The 20948-nt window shown below is 54.0% G+C and overlaps 2 protein-coding genes across 10 annotated transcripts in view; one reads left to right on the top strand and one right to left on the bottom strand.

Annotated features, from left to right (window-relative positions):
* Positions 1-14294, bottom strand: part of MAST1 (microtubule associated serine/threonine kinase 1) — a 25869-nt gene extending 11575 nt beyond the window's left edge. The window contains exons 1-11 of one of the 3 annotated variants that reach the window (XM_082379719.1): positions 14144-14294; positions 10431-10462; positions 8349-8437; positions 7798-7873; positions 5731-5809; positions 3716-3876; positions 3522-3597; positions 3140-3349; positions 1334-1435; positions 1098-1230; positions 951-1018 (exon numbers count right to left, since the gene is read on the bottom strand). In XM_082379719.1, the coding sequence (XP_082235845.1) occupies positions 951-1018; positions 1098-1230; positions 1334-1435; positions 3140-3349; positions 3522-3597; positions 3716-3876; positions 5731-5809; positions 7798-7873; positions 8349-8437; positions 10431-10462; positions 14144-14182 (1065 nt within the window). In that variant the 5' untranslated portion in view covers positions 14183-14294. Of the gene's footprint in view, positions 1-950; positions 1019-1097; positions 1231-1333; positions 1436-3139; positions 3350-3521; positions 3598-3715; positions 3877-5730; positions 5810-6899; positions 7001-7797; positions 7874-8348; positions 8438-10098; positions 10250-10430; positions 10463-14143 lie in introns of those variants that run through there. The other 2 variants (XM_082379718.1, XM_082379720.1) reach the window with 2 other exon arrangements.
* Positions 8408-20948, top strand: RTBDN (retbindin; the record flags this gene model as incomplete). Of its 7 annotated transcripts, none has more annotated exons than XM_082379758.1 (7): positions 8408-8481; positions 12086-12221; positions 17953-18127; positions 18664-18730; positions 18845-18955; positions 19483-19579; positions 20011-20948. In XM_082379758.1, 7 exons carry the CDS (start codon positions 8408-8410, stop codon positions 20458-20460), a joined length of 1110 nt encoding a protein of 369 aa, XP_082235884.1. In that variant the 3' UTR covers positions 20461-20948. The 7 variants fall into 7 exon arrangements, with proteins under 7 accessions (XP_082235884.1, XP_082235889.1, XP_082235890.1 ...); XM_082379763.1 differs by having other exon boundaries at positions 20061-20384; XM_082379764.1 differs by lacking the exon at positions 8408-8481 and having other exon boundaries at positions 12052-12221.

Raw genomic sequence — 20948 nt, 5'->3', positions numbered from 1 at the left:
TCAAAAAAGGCACAAACCCAGATTCTAATTTTAATCTTCTGATTTCTATATTTTGTTTCACATTTTTGAAAACACTAGGCAGCTCAGAGGAAACACATGCATGACCATTATGGTGGGCAATCTCCACCAGATATGTGGAACATCTACCAAGTGTGGTTGGCCTGGGGGGTGGAATTATAGTAATTTTTACTATGCTGAGCTGTTAACACACAGAGACACTCAACCCACTCAAAACTCCATGCAGTGTTCCTCCAGAAATTAAAACTAGAATTACCATGTGACCCAGCAATTCCACTCCTAGTTATGTACCTAAAAGAACTGAAACAGTTGTTCCAACAAATACTTGTACACAAATGTTCATAGCAGCACTATTCACACAATAGCTAAAAGATGGAAACAACCTAAATGTCCATTGATGCACGATGGATAAACCAAATGTGGCATATTTTATTCAGCCATGAAAAGGAATGAAGTACTGATTTATGCTACAGCATGGATAAGCCTTGAAAACATTATGCCAGACACCAAAGGCCACAGAGTGAATGATTCCATTTATATGAAATATCCAGAATCAGCAAAGCCATAGAGACAGAAAGATCTAGAAAGCAGATCAGTGGTTGCCAGGGGCTGTGGGGGAGGGAGGATGGGGAGGAACTGTGTAATGGGTACAAGGTTTCCTTTTGGGATGATGAAAATGTTCAGGAACTAGGCAGAGGTAATGGCCACACAACGTTGTGAATGTAGTAAATAACAATGTTATGTGTATTTTACCATGAAAAGAAAAAAGCCTATGGAGGAAGAGCTATTATTAACGCATTTTAGAGTTGGGGAAACTGAGGCTCAGAGTGGGGACCAAGAGGTCCACCCAGACTGAGGACAAAGAGCCAGGAGGTGAGCCCCGACCAGTCGGGACAGCCCAGAGTGTTGCCTACTGGGCCACCTGGCCTTACCTCAGAGAGGTCGTCCTGCTCAGGTGTGTTAGAGCCGCCACTGTCCTGTTCCTCCAGGTGTACCACATCTAGGAAGGGAATGAGAGTGAGTAGAGACTGGGGTCCCAGCTGGTTCACCCACAGTCCCCTGCACCCAGCAGCCAGCACCTGGAAAGGGGTCACGGGTGAGGCCCAGCTGGCGGATGATGTAGCGGGGGATGTCCGTCTTGACAAGGTGGCCCTCCTTCGCATGGCCCTCGGCTGCCTCCAGCAAGTGGTAGAACTCCTCGGGGTTGAATTCCTGAGGCAAGGCAGGGTGCGCTCAGGGTGAACTCCAAGGTGTCCCAGCCAACCCCTCCCCCGTCCCCCACCAACTGCCCCCTGCCCATGTCCAGCCCCCTTACCAGGCACTCCAGCAGCCTCGCTGGGCGTGAAATGATAATGAGCAGCTTCTTCACCAGTTGAGTGACAAAGGCCACCTCCAAGCTCTCGGAACGTTCATAGGCCTGGGATGCAGGGCATAGTGGGGGTGTGGTTCACAGGTGCCTTTCCTGAGCCAGGTTTCTCTCCCATCCCCACAGGAATTGACAATACTGTTGCTGTTGTCCCATTTTACAGATGAGTAAACTGAGGCCCAGGCCACATGGTAAAAATAATCATTATTGTTATAGCAAACATGGTCCTAAAACCTTCACTCACTCAATTCATCTTCAAAACAGCTCTATAATCCAGGCCGAGTTAAAAATCCCTCTGCCTGGCATGCTCTCTCCTCAGATCCTTGCATGGCTTCCTACTTCTCCTCCTTTAGGTCTTTGCTCAGTTGTCAACTCCTCATGGAGGCCTGCCTTGACCCCTCCAATCCAAAATCACACCCCACTACCTGGTAGGACTCTCAATCGCCATTACTCTACTCTCCTGTTCCTGTTTCCTATCAAACAGGCCACATATTAATTTATCTATCATGCCCATCAAAGTCAAGACTATGGTGAGGCAAATGAGGCAGTCACCTTGGACACCAAAAACCTCAGTCTTCAAGATAACTAATATTTTAATGCACTATTTGAAAAATAAAAATTAACGCAGAAAAAAATGATAAGCAAAATTTATTTGTTTATTTTTTGGCCGCGAGGCTTGTGGGATCTTAGTTCTCTGACCAGGGATTGACCAGGGATTGAACCTGGGCCCTGGCGGTGAAAGCGCCGAGTCCTAACCACTGGACCGCCAGGGAATTCCCAGAAAAATTTAAATAAGGACAGGATCCCAGAGGGCTGGGCCAAACCATACTGGAGCTTGAATCAAAAGGAAATGTGTGGGACCATCTCTACATGTTTTTATGTTTTTCAAATGATTAATGATTTTAATGAAAACAGTATTGTTGATTAGTTCGTTTCCATTAAAACCAGGAAAGTTAAATTATAACAAATTTTGGTTTAATTATAAATAAAATATTTAAACTTAATGTTAAGTTTTAACATACCTTTTTTTTTCAACTTTTTCAATAATTAATGTTCTGAAGGGGGAAAAAAATCACCTGCCTCATCCTAGTCTCAGTCCTGATGCCATCTGAGGAGGTAGCATTTGAGTAAAGACCTGAAGGAGGTGAAGGATGTTAAATTCCTGCCTCCTGTTTGGGAGGTTGGGAGGGATAAATTGGGAGATTGGGAGTGACATATAAAATAGATAACTGTATAAAATAGATAACTAATAAGAACCTGCTGTATAGCACAGGGAACTCTACTCAGTACTCTGTAATGACGTATATGGGAATAGAATCTAAAAAGAGTGGATATACGTATATGTATAACTGATTCGCTGTGCTGTACAGCAGAAACTAGCACAACGTTGAAAATCAACTGTACTCCAATAAAATTAATTAAAACAGTGAAAAAATAAAAGAAACTTTTAAATTATTACTGTCAATATCACCAAATTATGTGAAAATCTTGGTTATAACAATATAGTGATTTTGATGAAATAAAGGCAAAAGGTGCATTTTGTGAAATATATATGTATATATATAAATTCCTGCTTCCTCCATCCGACCTAGAGCGGGGCTTTAGTCTTTCTCCTCCACCCTTCAATCCACACTAGCCCCTTGGCACGTGGTAGGCGCCCCCTGAATGGATGTGGGGTGAAGGAAAGTATGGGGCCATTGAGCCTGATTTGGGGGTTCAGAGCCTGAGGTGTGGCCGGCCTCCTGGTGCACTCACGTCCTGCAGCAGCTTCTCCAGGTTTTCCTGCAATTCGTAGAAGTATACGGTGGTGATGAGGCCGTCGCGGGACTTGGTCAGGCAGTCCCGGGCCAGCTCGATGATCTGGTGGTGAATGAAGCTGAGCACGCCATCGGCCAGCGGCAGCACGCTGTCAGGTTCGTAGGCGCGGGCGAAGTCGCGCAGCTTCTCTTCCATCTGCGCGGTGGCCTGCGGAAGGGACGGAGGCAGGGCCGGGAAGCCGGCGCGGGGCTCAGCCCGGAGGCAGTGGTTGCCAAAGCCTGCACGGCGCGGCGCCGGCCACCAGGGGGCGCGCGGAGCTAAGGCGAGCGAGGGCTCCGGCCGCCCCGCTTCCCTGCAGCCGCCCCCTGCCCCGCCTCACCTTTGGGAACCTCTCCTTGTAGACATGGTTCATCATCACGATCTCGTTGTCGTAGGAGGAGGGAGAGCGCCCGGGGCTGCGGAGAGAGAAGCCCATCGCGTCCAGTCACCTACCTCCAAAACTGCAGACAGGCGTCTCGCAGGGCATGAGCCCCAGACCCACCAGCTTGGACGGGGAGGGGGATGCAGGCCCACCTGAGGCTCCGCGAGCGAGGCCGCACCGCAGGGGAGCGGCGGCCACCATCCTCATCCGTGATGCTCTCGGTGCTGCCGAAGTGTTTGGAGAGGAAGTGGAGCTCGTCCACGGTGGGCTGGTAGGGCAGCTGGTGCAGGCGCTCCTGGGAGGAGCAGGAAGACTGGGGGGAGGGGCGGGGCCGGGGTCAGAGCCACCACGATTCCCCCACAGCTCGGGACCCTGGTCTGGGACCCCCGCGGCTGGCGGGCCACTGAGCAAGGGCAGAATCTGTACCTGGCTTATGATCCTTGGATCCCAAGGCTCAGCTTGGGATTCCTGGCAACAGAGGGGGGCGGGGGAGCAGGGACAGACACAGATGAGAACAGTGACACAGACATGAATGTGGACCGAGGGAGCCTGTGAAAACCTGAGTCAAGTCTCATGCCTCCTCTGTTCAGAACTCTCCATGGCTCCCACCGTACTCATGGTGAAAGCCTAAGTCCTCCCCACAGCCCACAAGGTCTTGCAAGATCTGATCCTGTCTCCTTGCCATCACCTCCTCCCACTCTCCCCCTCATCTGCTTTGCTTCAGCTGCACAGGCCTCCTTGATGGTCCTTGAACAAACCAGGCACAGTAGTGCCTCAGGGCCTTTGCACTGACTGTTCCCTCTGTCTGTCACACATCTACTATGGATCACTTCTCCTTCAAGTCTTTGCTTTAAAGTCACCCTTCGGGAGGCCTCCTCTGACCACACGCATCATTCCCTCTCCTTGCCCCAACTCGTTTCTTCTTGCTGACTTCTTATCTCCTTACTTACTACTGTACATCTTTATGACTTATTTGTTATTGCCGTCTGCTCCTCCAGGGCAGGGATTTGGTTCTGTTTGGCCCCAGTCAGGGCCTGGCATGCAGTTGGGGCAAACACAGACCCACAGACATCAGTGGAGAAACACAAGGACAGCCACCTGATTCTGCAGGCAGAATGATCTTTTTCAACATGATATCACTCACTTCCTTGCTTAAAACTCCCTATCCCATCATTATCTATTAATTTTTTCAGTGCACATAATCTATGACTTACAGAATCAGTAGGTCAGACTGAAATTTTAATTTAATTTAATATAAAGCAAAACAGCCTTTCTATGTCTTCCCACTGCATTTAGAATAAAATCCACCTCACGATCCTGTCCAAGAAGTCCCAGCATTATGAGGGTTGCTGCCTGCCTCATCTCCATCCCTCCACTTCCAACCCAAAGCTCCAGCCACACAAGGCTATTTTCACCTTTCTAAATGTGAAATTTCTCTGTTGCCTCTGGGAGTTTGCACATGCTGCTCCCCTTTCCTGAAACACCCTTCCCTCCCTCTTCCACCTGCCAAACTCCTGCTGATCCTTTGTCTTGGCTCAATGCCACCTCTTCCAGGAAACCTTCTTTGACCCTCCCTCCAGCTCAATCAGGTGCCTCCCCTCTGCTATCATCACCTTGTCTTATGCTACCCCCATCACAGCTCTGACCACCCCAGCACCCCGAGTTATAAATGCCTTCTTACTGATCTGTCTCCTCCTATGAGGGCTTTGTGAATCCTTGGGCCCTGGCCCAGCTTGTAGAGCCCCACACACATGACAGTCATGTGATAAATGTCTGCTGAACATCATACCAATGTATGGATGAGCGAACCAGAGAGACAGGTAGAAAAGGGGGCAGATGGAGAGAGAGACTTTGGGTACTGCAGTGGGGGAGCAAATGGGCTCTGGGTGAAGGGGGTGTGTCCTGGCCCTGGCCAGCTGCAGACACTTGGGCAGTTGCTTAACACATGAGCCTTAATGTCATTATCTGTAAAATAATTCCGAGGTAAGTAGGACCCCCAAGAAGATATGTTGAAGATGGAGAACAGGACCTTGGAGGGGACTTGTAACTCACTAAGAGATGGACAGATGACACCCTTGGAGAACAAGAGAAACCCAAAGCTCTCACTTAGGCCAGTCCAGCCGGCCCCCCGCGGCTACCACCCACTGGTCCCGCCTGCCACACTCACCGAGACGGTGGAGCTGGGTGTATTGGTGCCATAGCCAGACGAAGGGAGTGAAGCCAGAGACCAACGGCGTCCGTCCGCCCTGGAACCCAGTCGACATGCTCAGAGGCCGCCAGGCCCCACCAGACAGCCCCATTCCTCAGGGTGTGAGAGAAACCACTGGCCATGGCCAGAGCAGGAGGTGGGGGAATACATCTGCACTCTGAGATTCCTGAAGTCCCTCAGAGTCAAGGAGGTAAAGAGGAAGTCTTCCAGCCAGGCACCCGGGACCTGGAGCAAAGATCAGTCTCCTCTGCTCCTTCCCATTATGCTTCTCTCCTGTCACCCTCATGCCAAACAAGCCCCCAAAGTGAAAAGCCCACTCAAGGAAGTCATCCCAGAGGGACCCCAAAAGATGACCGCTAGAGGACCCCCCCCCATGAGAAAATTCTCAGAGGAAGATCACTTGGGTCTTTTCAGAGAAGAAATGTTCCTTCCTCATACACACACACACACACACACACACACACACACACACACACGCTCCCATAGACACAATCACTCTCATGGCTACATCCGTTAGTATTACCGTTACTGGTACGGTTGAGTTCACACACTGAAAGTCACACACATTCACACCACGTGACTCTTCAACACAGACACTCACATGCATTCACTGTTCCATACATGGACCCAAATATCACATGTTTCCAGGCTAACACAAAATCATACATGAAAAAAGAGACGTACACTCACATATAGACACATATACTTACAGAGACCTGGTACTCACACTCTGACATACACACACACTCCCCCACACACTCTAGACTTTCACATTCACGTGACACACATTGAAGACACCCTCACGCACTCAGTCACACATTCAAACTCTCAGAGAGCCACACACTCATTCACACTCCCACACAAATTACACATTCACATGGAGATACACATGGAGGTACATGTTTCCTCAGCTATTCACACACACATTTACAACCCTAGAAGTGCACAGTCACACACGTTCACTCACACGTTGATACACACCCATGGATACAAGAACAGGCATGGGCTGCCTCCCATATTCACAGCCTCACAAACATCCACATCAGCACACAGATTGCACACTCACATGTACACACACTCCCATGCACTGGACTCCTCTCTCCAGGCAGTGACCTCGCTCAGCTCACCTGCTTCCCAGCTCACCCTCCATGTAGGTAACCACATCCGGCCCAATCTTGGAGCTCTTTTCTGGCTCCCTATTGCCCTCAGTTGAATTCCACGGTCGAAGGGAATCCCCGCTCTTCCAAGGGAGCCGTCTTCTGTCCCCACAGTCTCCTGTGACTCCCACCCCACAGCTTTCACCAGCCTTTGCGGTGATCTGCGTTGCCTCCCCAACTCAACTCCAAGGATAGAGAAAGGATGTGGTTCACCCCATATCCCAGCTCCCAGAACACAGCAGTTGTTCAGACAACGTTTTTAGAATGAATAAAGTTCAAAGAAAAAGAGACCCGCCCAAACACCCTGGTGACTCCTCGAAGATTCCCCCTCAAAATTCAAAGAATCTCTCCTCCTCCCCCAATCTTGACAAAGCCCCCCAGAAAATTCATCTTAGGGACACTCCAGAAACCCAGAGACCCCCGGAGGGAAACCTGAGATTTCTCCTCTTGGGCCCTCGAGAAATAGCCCTAGGGGCCCTCCCCCACGTCATGGACCAAGTCCTTCGATGGGCATCAAGCAGCCTGCGCTTGCGCACTTCCTCCCTGCTTCCCTGTCCTGTTGCTATGGAAACGCCTGGCCTGGCGAGCAAGGCTTGGGAGACTAAGACCCAGGTCCTATAGCGCAAGCGCTTTCGCTCCGCGGCAAAGGAAGCCCCGCCCCTTCCCTGGTTCTGAACTGGTGGTTGGCCCCGCCTTCTTATAGGTCCCGCCCCTAAGGCTGGGTGCCTGTTCCCGCCATGATGTTGGGGCACTCTGCGGGTCCCTCAGGCCTGACTCAGGTGCAATTAGAAGGGGAACAGATGGTGGCCCAGACGGTGGGTAGCGAGGGTATGGCCAGGGTTCTGGGGCCCTGGGGAGAGGGACTCACCTTCGGGAGGAGGCGAAGGAGAAATGGGCGGGGGTGTTGGGGGAGAAGTTACGGGGGCTGTCCAGGGGACTGCTACCTGTGGCGGAAAGAGAGGGATCTTCAGGCTTGGGATGGAAGGCAATCCCATCAAACCTCCTGATCCTCGAAGTGGTTTCCAAACAGCAGCTTGCCCCCTCTTTAGTCTAATCCCACCCATGTATGGGCGGACAGCTCCCCTTAGCTGTGGCCCTGCCTCTCAAAATGTTTTGGCTACCGAGTCAGCCCAGCCCCTCTCCAGGCCGATTCCGTCTTTTTCGGGGTGGCCCCGCCCCTTAGGTATGGCTCCTCCTTTCTGCTCCATCCCCTTTCCAATCAAGCTCCTCCTGGGCCTCCGCCCACAAATGCCCGTCCCCCTGCGGACAGGCCAAGCCAACACAAGGATGGCTCCGCCCCTTGTCCAATCCGGGTCCTCTCCGTCTAGACTCTGGACCACCCTCCTGTGGCATGGACATACCCCTCGCCTGTGACCACGCCTCCTCTAGTCTGGCCCACAAACCCACCACCTGTCTCACCCAGGTGTCCAGGCAGTGGGGAGTGGGGTCGCGGCAGCGTGGGCGAAGTGCTGGTCAGGATGAGGCTTTTCCGGTTACTGGTGCGGCAGCTGCGGGGAAGGCGAGGCAAGGGGCCGGACCCGGCCGTAGCCCAGTGAGTTTGTGGACCCAACCCGCGGCCCTCCCATCTCAGATCCCCACCTGTCTCCCAACTGTGTGTGCTTGGATGTGCTCCCAAAGGACTGCTCAGAGGAGGAGGCAGTGGAGGCCTCGGTAGGACTGTGTATGGGATGCGTATGTGTTGTGTATGTGCAAGACTCCTGGTGTGGATCATGTGTGACCATGTATGGCACAGTGTATCAGTCACGGAGTGATAGTCATGTCCACGTGATACCAATGGAGCTACTGAGTGTCTGTGTGTCTTTGGGTCCTTGCGTGACATTCTCTGTGTGTATCCAGGTGTGGCACCCCGTGTGTGAATTCAGCCCTGGGAGCATCCTAGTGTGACATCATGTGTGACAGTCCTTGGGTTTATCTTGTGTGACATGACCTGTGGCTTTGTGTGTCTATATGACACAGTGTAACGCCACTTGTCCATGACTAGATGTGCCACTGTGTGCTGTAAAGTGTGAGCGATGCATGATTTCTGCTACGTGTCTGTCTTTGTGTAGCAATCTGAGTCTGTATGAGATACTGTCCTTGTGTCTGAGTGTGACATTCACCATGTGTGTTCCCGTGTGGCATCTACTGTGTGTGAGTTTAACACCCTGTGACACTGGGCACGTCTGAGCATACCACTGTGTGTGACATGGATGAAAACGAGTGAAAACGTGTGATATTGTGTGTGTCTCCGACTCTGCAAGATTCTGTGTCTGTTATTCTGTCATCCGTGTGACACAGCATAAGACATGCTTAGGTGATATCGTATATTGTGACATTGCACGGATGTCATTGCCACACATGTGTCTGTGTTCATCTCAGATGGCACAATTGTGTGTGTGGATCACCAGGCATGTGACATCTTACTGAGTGTACACTACACTGTGCCTGTGGGCTTACTTGTCTGTGTGATGCTGCGAGTGCCCTTGTGTGTCTGTGCGTGCCTCTGACCTATGGCCACCATATGGCTGGGTACGCGTGGCAACTCCCGGGTGTATCTGGGACACTAGGGCTGTTGTATGTGTATGTGTGTGTGACACCATGTCCTGCGTGACGCTGTGTGTCACTATTTTTCGTATGAGGCTGTGTTCTTTGGGAGGCGGTTGTGCTATGATAAAAGCACCCCCCTTTCATTCTGCCCCTCAGGATCCCAGCTTCCAAAGAGGGACCCTCCAGCCCCTGCATTCTCTTCGCACACACCCCCCTCCCCGGCTCAGTGACTGAGCATATTCGCGCGGCCAGAGCACGCGGCATGGGGGTGGGGGGAGGCCAGGCTGCGGCTATTGTTCTGAGGGTGCTAAGCCCCCCACCCTCCCCTTCTTCCCCTACCCTCACCGGGCTGCCGGAGCCCATAGCGCCATCAGACAAAGGCGCCTCAATCCCCCACCAGGCGCAGCCCCCTCCCCCCGCGGCGGTCCTTTCTAGCGTGCAGTCCCCCCAGCCTCAGCCCACACTGCCCCCCATTCAGCCCCATCCCTGGCAGGAAGGCGCGAGCGAACACCTCTGGCGCAGCTGGACCGGGTGCAGCATCCCGGGCCCCGCCCTGCAGCAGCAGCCGGAGGGCGGCTTTGGGGGAAGGGCCAGGTCAGGGTCTGAGGGATCGGGGGTCTACCTCTTGGTGCGACGGAACATACTGCCGCCAGGGAAGGAGGGCATCGAGAAATTGGAAAGCGCGGTCCAGAGAGAGTCAGACATGACCCGGCGGCGGCGACATGGTGGCAGGTGCGGCAGCGGCGGCGGCGCGGGGAGCAAACGCGCGGGGCGGAGGCTGGAGCCGCAGCGGGCAGGGTAGGGCGGGGGAGGGGAAGGCCTGCGGCTGCCGCCCGCCAGGAGGGGGCGCTGCAGTGCACCAGCGCGCCTGGCCCCGCCCGCGCGCGCGCCTGGCGCCCCTACCCGGGCCGGAGAAGGGGCGGCCAGCCCCGCGCATTTCTCCCCAGGGCTCACCTGCTGCTTTTCCGGGGCAGGGGCAAATCTTTCTGGAAGGCAAAGAAGCAAAAGGATAGAGGTCAGCGGGGACCAGCAGCCACTGCCCAAAAGCCCCGTCAGCCCCCTGGAGGGGTAGAGGTGGGATGGGACAGGTCCTTCACCAGCATGGTCACCTGCGCCCTTGGCCATGAGGTGAGGGCTGGGCTCCTAGGGGAAAAGGGTACCAGAGTGATTCCTCTCCCGACCCCCAGAGAACAGCAGAGGGCCCCCTATAGGACTCCTGAGCTGGCGTCTCAGTATGTGTTTGTGCAAATGAAAACATCCAGGAGTCGTTATTTGAAAAATATTTCTTGAGCACCTACTGTATGACAGGCCCCGTGCTAGGCACTGGGGACACAGCAGTGAATGAGACAAAAATCCTGCCCTTTTGGGACTAGCATTTAAAGGAAGGAAGCAGACAACCAAGATTAATGTAGAAGTGAATGAAATAATTTTAGACAGAAATAAATGTTATGAATAAAATTAAGCAAGGTGATGTGATGGAAAAGGGCTAGGAGGGGGACACGATAGTTACAGAGGGCTGCTCTGTGGAGATGATTTTTAGGTTTGTTGCTGAAAAATAAAAGTCAGCCATGGGAGACTCTGTGGAGAGAGCATTCCAGGCAGAGGGAATTGCAAAGGCCTGGAAGCAGGAATAAACTTGGCATGCTCAAGCATGAAAGGTTGAATGACTGGATGAATGAATGAATGACTCCTCCACACCTCAATGGTTCTACCCCACTCTCAATCAGATTCACAGAGTTTGGGTCGGGATAGTTAGGGTGGCTCAAACTGAGATTTGACATGGGAATCAGGTGATGGCTGGGTGGTCTTTTTCAGTAATGGCAGTGATAATCATTGGTAGGTATTGGGACTTCCCTGGTGGTCCAGTGGTTAAGACTCCATGCTTCCAGTGGAGGGGGTGCAAGTTCAATCCCTGGTCAAGGAACCCACATGCCACACAGTGTGGCAAAAAAAAAAAAAAAAAAGGTAGGTATTAACTCTGTCCACATCAGAAGAAGGTTGCATTCTGTTTGTCAAGCACACAGGAAACCACTACAGGGACCAGAAATTACAGAGGTCTGGACCCTTTTCTGAGAGCACTGGGGAGAAGGGGTATCACCTTCCACCCAGTTCTGTGTCTACAGGCTAAGGTGAATAAAAGGGATTGGGTAGGGCTGCAGGCAGAAAGATTCAGGTAAGTGTTCCAAAAGCCCTTTGGTGGGGACTCCAACCAGGGAGAAATGAGGAGTGTTCTAGGATTTTTCTAGGATCTCTGATAGCAGAAAGTCCCGGGTTCAAATCCTAGTTTTGCCACTTATAACCTTGGCAAATAACCTTTCTATAGTCCATTCCTTCTAGAGGATTCTGTGAGATGATGCAGGTGCCTAGCACCTTAGTATGGTGTCTAGCATATAGTAAGTGCTCAATAAATGTTAGGTCATAGGACCAGGAGTTATTGTGGATGGACATGCTGCATGGCAGAAGATGGGCCAGAGGGACCTCACACTCCCATGTACAGAGGACAGACGGATGGTCGGCGTCAAAGGGAACACTGTCCAGATTGGCAGCCCTGCCATCCTGAGCCAGGGGTGACCGGAAATCTATACCAGGTTTTCCCTCTGTCTTTGCAGGATCAGCTTGAATGAGCCGCCCCTTGGACCAGCTGGCCAGGCCAGGCGGCTGCAATGGCCCAATCAAAATCAAGACCTGGATTTTCCCCGCCATGGAGCCCGGTACTCCAGACTCGGGTACAATGGGCCTACGAGGGTGAGCCTCAGGGGGACCTTTAAGTGCTACCTAGAAAAGTCCTCGACTCTAGCCCCATCTGCTAGCGTCCCTAAACATTTTAGGGTCGAAGAAAGGGGCAAGGTGGAGAGGTAGAGGATTTGGATCCTTGGCGTCCGTGTAAACAGACGCCACTTCCATCCCCAGCTGCAGAGCTGCTCTGCCCAGCGGATTCTGCATCTCTTCGTGATTAACGGACGGCCCTGCGGCCGGGGCATTCGAACTTAGGTTGCTGTTAAGATCCCAACTGCACACAGGGGACCCTTGGGCGCTCCGTGGTTGTGGGACAGCTCCTAAGGGGTTGCACTAGTGTGTGAGAGTGTATTCAGGCTGCGAAGTAGTTAACCCCGCCAGAAGGGAAGAGATTCGGGCAGGACTTCGGTGGGGTAGCTCGGCCTAGAAGAAGCCTGGGGAAGGATGGGTGGGTGAGTGGGAGGATCCCGGGCTGGGGGCGTGGTCTTGCGCGGGAGAGCTAAGTCCCGCGTGGAACTGAGCCAATGGGAGTCGGCGCCGGCCCAGGGGGCGGGGACACACCCCATGCAGGCTCCGCCCCTTTCAGCCCTTTTCTGGGGACCCGACGGCGCGGACCCAGTCTAACTGCTTCAGCACTTGCTCTGGCTTTGCAGCAGCTCTCTCCCTTTTATCAGAAACCGTTCTCCTAACCCAGCCCAGGGAAAGGAAGGAAATCCGGGGAAGACCTGAAGAGCCCATGTGGGCTCTGGTTAAAACTCAGGTCTGGCTCCAGCATCATCCAGACGCCGGGGAAGTCCTTCCTGCCCTCTGAAATGGCCCCACCCAAAAATGGACGAGGCCCCTGGGTGATTGTTTGAATCGCCTCCTTCTCTTCCCAAGCTCCAGGCTAGGGATGTAGCCTGAGACTGGGCCCATTCTAGGCTTTATATAAACTTCTCCAGACTACCTAGCTCGGGGCTGCTTCAAGGAGGCTCAGAAAGGCCAAATGCCAGGCAAACCTTAGGGTGAAGCTTTGATCAATTTCCTCTCTGGGGTTAGTTTGGGGCCAACACCGAACCCCCGTATTAACCCTTAGAAGTGCATGCTGCAGACCGAAGAGAACCCTTCTCAGCTTCAGAATCCCTACCCATCTAGGATGTGGGAGTTCCTGACGCCTGGATTTGTCCCCGCCTTCCCCACACTCCACAGCAAACCTCAGTGTCCCACTCCGCGCAGTGGACCCACGTCTCCTGCGCCTGCGCAGCCTAGAGACCAACATCTTCTAAGGCTGCAAAGAGCTAAAAATCGCTCCCGCCCACCCACAAGCTGGGCTGGACTTGAGGATCGCGGAGTGGGGGCGGGGGGCGTAGTGTTGTAGTGGAGGGGGGTGGAATGAAGAGTGAGGAGGGAGGCTGTCTAGATGCCTGTCCAATTAGGGCAGTAGGAAGAATCCTGGTGGCCGAGCAGGTGCGTGGAGGTCGCAGGGGGTCGCCATGCCTCAGGAAGGGACTCCTGGGGTGGTGAGGGGCGAGGCTGCAGCACAAACATGTTTACCGCTGCTGCGGCGCCGGCAGCCCCGAGGGGCGCGAGCCCTGGGGCAATAACTTTGTTCTGCGCCCCCTCACCCCCAGCCTGGCTGGGCACCAGGGCAAAGACCTCGATCCCAGCCCCTTCCCCCTCTGACGGGCCGGGCGCCCCTCGGGTTATCGTCGAGGGGGAGCGGTAGGCTGCATCCCCCTCTGTCAGATCCCTGGATCCCCGGGCGGCCCCTGAGGGGCGGGGTCCCCCGCGCGGCGGGACGCGCGGCCACCGCGTTCCCCCTAGGTAGCGTCCCGAGGCCATGGGAGAGGGCGCCTGGGCCAACCCTGGCGTAAGTTCTCCCGCCTCCTGCCGGGCCCCGCCCCAGGGCGCCGACCCCTTCCCCTCCACCCGGGGCCAGGGCTGCCGCGTACCTGCAGCCTCCGGCGACGAATCAGGCCCGAATCGTCCATGGCGGCGGCGGCGGCAGAGGCTTCGGCCCCGGGGAGGGAGGTGGGAGGCGGCGGCAGCGGCGGCGGCGGGAGGAGGGAGGCGGGAGGCGGGAGGGAGTGAGAAGCCGCGGGGACCGCGGCGGCGGCGGCGGCGGCGGCTGGGGGGGGTGGGGAGGGCAGGGAGGTGGCGGGGGCGGAGCAAAGTTGGGCGGACCCGGCGTCGTCACTGCGTCTGGGCGCCCGAGCCCGGCCTCGGCCAAGGCTGCCCGCGCTGGGGGGTGGGGGGTGGGGTGGAGCGGGCAGGCGGGGGAAGGAGCCTGCAGATGTCCCCAGGGAAGTCAAGCTACCGTGAGACCCCTGTAGAGACACGCCAGGGGAGAGACATGCTCATGGGTAGCCTCCCAACCCAAGAAACACCCCAAAGGAGACATTCTCACTAAGATATATTCCCTATGCAGACAACCTCCTCCCCGCGGTGACCCCCTCAGAGAGACACATTCCCACGGGGAGGTAGTCTCCATAGGGAGGCCCTCTCCAATCCGGAACTCCTCTCACCCTGAAAATCATCTCTAAAACAGATGGTCTCTGAGGGGCGACGCTTCCTCTCAAAAGCCCACCCTCCAAAGAAGAGACATTTCTGTAGAGAAAGATCCCTGCGGGTGATATTTCACTTGGGGAGCTTGATGAGGTTACCCTCAGTGAAAGACCCCACAAAAGCCATATTCTCTATGGGAAATTGTCTCCACCCACGAGACCTCACATCCCAAGGAGATACACTCTTACAGAGTGTGTATTTGCACTGAGGAGACCCGTCCTTACGGGAGAAGCCCCCTCCGAAAAACATTTACATGCTTATACCAGCCCCCTTCCCTAGCGATCCCCTCCCTCATCGTCAGGATTAAGAAGCCAGGCCAGGCTGGGCCGTATTTATAGGAACGATTAGCTGGTGGCTGGGGAGGAGGGCAGCCGAAGCGATTTTCACCACTCCCCCGCAGTGTTCCTGCAGCTGAGGCCAAGCCAACCATGCTTCCCCTAGTTGTAGTGAAAAGCGTCGGAGACCTCCCCACGCCAATCTTGGCATTGGAGGGCATGGTGGGGTGGGGGCTTCCCAAGGGTCTCAGTCCATAACTGTCCCGAAGGCCCTGGAGGGCGCGGTCACTGGGCGGGAGCGACCCCTGCCTGTCAAAGGGGGCTACAGCGAGGTCTAGGTCCCGGTGTTCCCCAGGCGCTTGTCTACTCATCTCTGCGCCTTTGCCTGAGTTGTCTCGGTCCGTTTCTCTCTGTCTCTGTCAGCATGTTCGTGTTGCCATCTCGCTGAGTCTGTTCCTCGCACTTCTCTGTCCAAGGCCGGGAAACCGCTCTTGCCGCCCCTTCTCCCGCCGGCTGCCGCGGGAGCTCTCCGTGGTGCTGATTTCTAGCGCTCCTGTCCGTAGTGCTGAAATATGAGCTCAGGTTGGGGGCGGAGGTTAGGGGAGGGGAAGGGTTGTCGGGAGGCACAACCTAGAGGCTGGACAGATGAGACCCACGAGCACCCTAGACTACCCCAAGATGAACCGGAGGAAGGCTAGGTCCACTGAGTACTGGTTGCTGAAGCCTCCAGGACATCAGTGGGTGCCCATAGAGGGGCCAGGAGACTAAGCCTCCTGATTAATTTACTCAACAGGTATTGAGCACCTACTGTGTGCAAAGTAGTGTTTTGGATTCTGGGAGTACATCAGTAAAAGAGACAGACAAAAACTCTGCACTTGTCCGAGAAGAGAGGGAGAGAGATTTGTGGTAGTAGTCATTGCTCACAAAAACACATATGCACACTCTACAAGCACAGGCACGCACACACACTGTGCAAACATACACACAAACGCGAAAGTACCAACACATGCTCAACAAACAGACTCGGATATACCCATTCACACACGCTGCAAACACATACTCCACAAAAACACATATTCTGCAAATACAAACACATACTCAGCAAACACAAACTCACAAACACATGTAATCATTTGCAAATATGCAATTAGCACATAGACACAGAGAGTCCTAGGCAAACACATAAACTCAGAATACAAACACACACTCAGCAAACACAGAAACACATATTCACATAAACTCACATTCTGCAAACACACATGCAAACACATACTTAGAAAACACAGACATACACACACTCAGCAATGCGGGCACACACAAACAATACATACAAACACTCAACAACACAAGCACACACTCATCCTCCCCAAACCAAAGGAAGCTCAGCTGCACACAAACTCTTGTCCAAAATACAGACACATTATCCTCCCAATGCAAAACATGGACACACATACACACACTCACATACCCACTGGAGGGCTGTTTTTCTTTTCTTTTCTATTTTATTTTATTTTAGAGGGCTGTTTTTTCTTACTGGACTCCCCCACTAAACTATCAGCTCTATGAGGGTTGAGATTTTTATGTCTTAGTCACTACACTGCATCCCCAGAACCTGGCACACACTAGGTGCTCAATAAATGTTTGTTGAATGAATTGAGGGAATGTTTGCAGGGACACAAATTCACAGAATCTGCAAAGGGGCACACACACACACACACACACACATTTCAGATGGAGTCCCACACCCTCTCCACACATGACAACACCTTCTTGTTCACTCATTGTCAACATTCATGGTCCATAACCTTTATCTAGTGACCTAGTCACAATATTTTTGCAGGACATCTATCCTCATCCTTCATCCCCCTCTCCTTCATTTATTATCTGACTCTTACTCAACTGGACACACTTGGCTCTTGGAACACTTACAGACCTTCTTACCCAGATTTTGAACACACACACACATCACACACTAAAGAGACACACATAAACATACCCTCACACAACAAACACACATACCCACTCAATACATACACAGACACAAAACACACCCTCATCCCACACACACACACCCTCATCCATCTCCTCACACATATACAGAGTTTAATCCACAAGCTCAACACAAGGATATATACACACCAGCCTCAGATCCTCTGGTCTATGGTCAGCTGGAGCAGAGGGCGGGGTGATGGGAAACCCCTCCCCTGCATCAAACCACGCCCCTTTCAGCTGTTTCCTGGATTTGACCCTGAGGTGTCTCAGCAGTGCCCTAGACTCCAGTCCGGCTAACAGGTGAGGGGTGGCCCGAGGGGGCAGAGAGGGGGAGGGAATTGCCTTGTCTTCACAGATCCCTAGTTTCCCCTGCCCTGGGGCCTTTGGATCCCACTGGCAGAATCCGAGTCCTGCCACAGCCAAGCTTGGGTGCAGAGGTCCAGCCCTGGGTGGCAGCCCCTAAGCTGATTGTGGGCTGAGAGAAGGTGACCATGAAAGGGGCCAGCAGGGATCAAGAGGGAGGGAGGAGACTGGGCAGAAGAGAAGGAGGAATTACTGGACAGAAGGGGGGATTGGAAGATCTGGGGAGGTCCCTTTAGAGGACGGAGGAGGTTGCCTGAGGGCCCATAGGGTGGGAGATCCCGCTTTGGTTGGTGGGGGAAGGGAACCATCGTCAAACAGGGGTGGGGGCACTTGCAGAGGGATGGAGGGGACATGAGTCTGATGGTGGGGGGGTGCTCCTTGGTCAGAGGCAGACCTTGGTGGCCCCCGGGGATTTGAGGGTCCTTGGCTATTGCTTCCTCACCAGCTGCCCATTCTCTGCTCTGCCTGGCACTGTCTCCTGGCTGCACATCAGGACAGTGCCACCCTGAGCTACCAGAAAGGGACAGCTGAACCTCACCCCGTATCCCAGCTGACTCTTATCTCAGGTGGACATGGCCTGCAGGGGTTGCACTCGACCCAGGGGCCTGGCCTGGGCCCTGCAACTGACCCTGGCATGGATCCTGCTGGGGGCTTGTGGAGGGAGCCACCCACTCCCAGCTAGATCCCAGAGACACCATAGGCTGGCAACCAATCTGGGCACAAGCCAGCTGCACCTGGCAGGTAAGCATCCCAGACTTTGCCTAAACTCTAACATCCAGAAACGCCAACTCAACCATAACAATACCAGAATTTCCTTTGGAGAGGGGTTCAGGGTGACTGGAGGAGGCACCTGAGTCTAGTGGTGGTTAAACAGCACAAATTGCCTAGGTTCAAATCCCAACTCTGCCACTTCATAGCTGTGTGACCCTGGGAAAATCACTTAACCTCTCTGAGCCTCAGGTGGGCCATTAAGAAAGGAGGAGAAATAATAGACCTACCTCATAAGGATGTTGTAAAGGAGTATATGTAAGTATATGAGAATTTATATCACCACCAGGGATGTCATAAATGATAAGCTGATTATGATTAGTGATTATTTCTTGAAGCTCCATTTGCATCCCAAGCGAAGTGTCTTTAACTTTTATGTTTGGGAGAACATATATAATTGGGGTCTCCCCGTTCAGAGGAACCCCAAGCCTTGGTTCCCTAACCCTACCTGAGGATCCAAGATGGCAACTCACTGGAGTCCCCTTCTCCATGACTCTCTTGTCCCTCAGAGATGAACACACCAGAGGCATTGGACCCTGGGATCGTCTCAGTGCGCTGTGGGGAGCTGAGCCCCGGGTAAGTACAGCCACCTCCAGTGTTTCCTTGCGTTCTTTGCTCCAGTTGCCCCGACCAGGGGACAGAGCCCTTGGGCATCTTGACCTATCCGGGCCTGTCTCTCCCGATGTCCAGGTGTGAATCCTTCCTGGAACACCTCCAGGTTGCCCTCCGCAGTCGTTTCCACCTGCTGCTATTGGGGGTACGCCAGACACAGCCTCTCTGCTCGGAGCTCTGCGATGCCTGGTAGGAGAGGCGGGGCGTGAGGGGTGTGGCCTATGGCTTGGGCGGGGCCGAACGAGGGATCTGCAGCTTGATCCTCCGCGTGCCTGAAGGGGCGTGGCCTACGTCCAAAGCCGCCAAGGTGTACAGGACGAGGTCTGGTGTTTAGGGGCTAGGTAGGAAGGGACGGGGCCTGTGCTAAGATTGGCAGTACGGAGGACTGGCCTTCCAGGGAGCTGGCTTTTTTTTTTTTTTTAAGGGGAGGGCCTCTTGATTGAAAAGAGAAGCTAAAAGGGTGGGGACTGGCCTGGAATAGATGGTCTGAGGTCGGCAGGGATGAGGCCTGAAGTGACAGGGTCCTGGGTAAGTTTAGAGAATATGGGGCAGGCTGAAATCTGGGGGATGGCTTTTGTAGGAGCGTGGTTCTAAGAGGCGGTGCCTGGATCTGGGGAAGGGACGTACCCGGGGCAAAGCCTTGGAGAGCAGGAATCCCACTAGGACTTGGCTGCGGAGTCTTTACCCATCTTCTTCTCTCCACACACCATCCCCAGGTTTGCCACCTGCGAAAGTGATATCATCTGCAGCCCGACTTGGCTCCCACTCCTAGAAAAGAGGGGCTGCGAGCCTGGCTGCACCACCTATGGGCAGGTGAGCATGGGACAGAGGAAGCAAGGAAGAGACTGATACTTCCCCTCACTATGTCCTGGGTTAACCCGTCTAGGTCCCAGAGTCCGGACTGGCATTCCCACGGCCCCCACTCCCATCCTTCCCGCTTCCACAGCCCAATCTCCATAGTAGGATATGCCTGTAGCCTCCCTAAGGCCCACTGAGTCTGGATTTGCCCTCCCCAAAGGACGGTCTCTGCTCTAGGCCCATCCACAGTCCCCCTGGAAGGTCCAGAAACCGGAGTCTCCTCCAAGGCCCCAGCCTTAATCTGGTTCTCCCCCACCCGAGCCCCCTGGGACCCAGTAAGAACTCGCACTCCCCAAGGCCCCACCCCCACTATGGCCTGCCCCCAGACTCCCGGGAGGACCTAGAGGTGAGAATTTCCTGCCCTAAGATCGCGCCGCTGCCCCCAGTGTATCTGGACTCCACCAACTCGGACCCAAACTTCACCCCTTCCCGCCAGACTTTTGCTGACGGAACGGAACTTTGCCGCTCATTTCTGGGCTACGCGGTACCAGTGGCGGATCCTGGCTCTGGTCACTGCCTCAACATTTCCATCTCGGTGGTGCCGCGTCCCAGACACGCACGGAGGGCCCGGGAAACCACTTTACGGCGCTCCCGCCGCCCTCGCACCTGGATCCTGGACGCTGCGAGCAGCGGAAGTGGCAGTGGAAGTGGAAGCGGCCCCTAGGGGGCGCCTGGCCTTGAATGGAAGATGCGCCCCCTCTCCCCACCTCCGGCCCCGCCCCTCAAGACACCCAGAGTCCCACCCCTGTCCCTCTCTGCCTTCTAGTTTCCAGAGTCCCATCCTTACTCTCTGGGGCCCCAGAGACTTGCCCCTCTTCAGATTATTTGAGAAATAACCCAATTGTAGTTCATTTTTTCCCTCACCCCCCTGAATAAAGTCGCCAGTTAGAGCACGTGATGTGGCTGCTTCTTGGGGGAAGTAAATGGAAAGGAGAGTTGCCAGCAAATGATAGTTGTCTCTCAAATCTTCAGGTCCTAAAGTTAGCGACTGATTCACAGGAGCATGTAAATGAGGGCTGGTCTACAACCTGGAGCATCTGTCACAACTTGGAATATCCAGGTATCAGAAATGGGGAGGGGGACTTCCTGGTGGCGCAGTGGTTAAGAATCCACCTGTCAATGCAGGGGACCCAGGTTCGATCCCAGGTCCAGGAAGATCCCACATGCAGTGGAGCAACTAAGCCCATGCACCACAACTACTGAGCCTGCGCTCTAGAGCCCGCAAGCCACAACTACTGAGCCCCCGTGCCACAACTACTGAAGCCTGAGCACCTAGAGCCCGTGCTCCACAACAAGAGAAACCACAGCAATGAGAAGCCCGCAC

Source organism: Balaenoptera borealis (assembly GCF_965194805.1).
Source record: "Balaenoptera borealis genome assembly, chromosome: 2".
Lineage (NCBI taxonomy): Eukaryota > Metazoa > Chordata > Mammalia > Artiodactyla > Balaenopteridae > Balaenoptera > Balaenoptera borealis.
The sequence above is the reverse complement of the archived record's forward strand: the minus strand, read 5'-3'. Positions and strand labels throughout refer to the sequence as shown.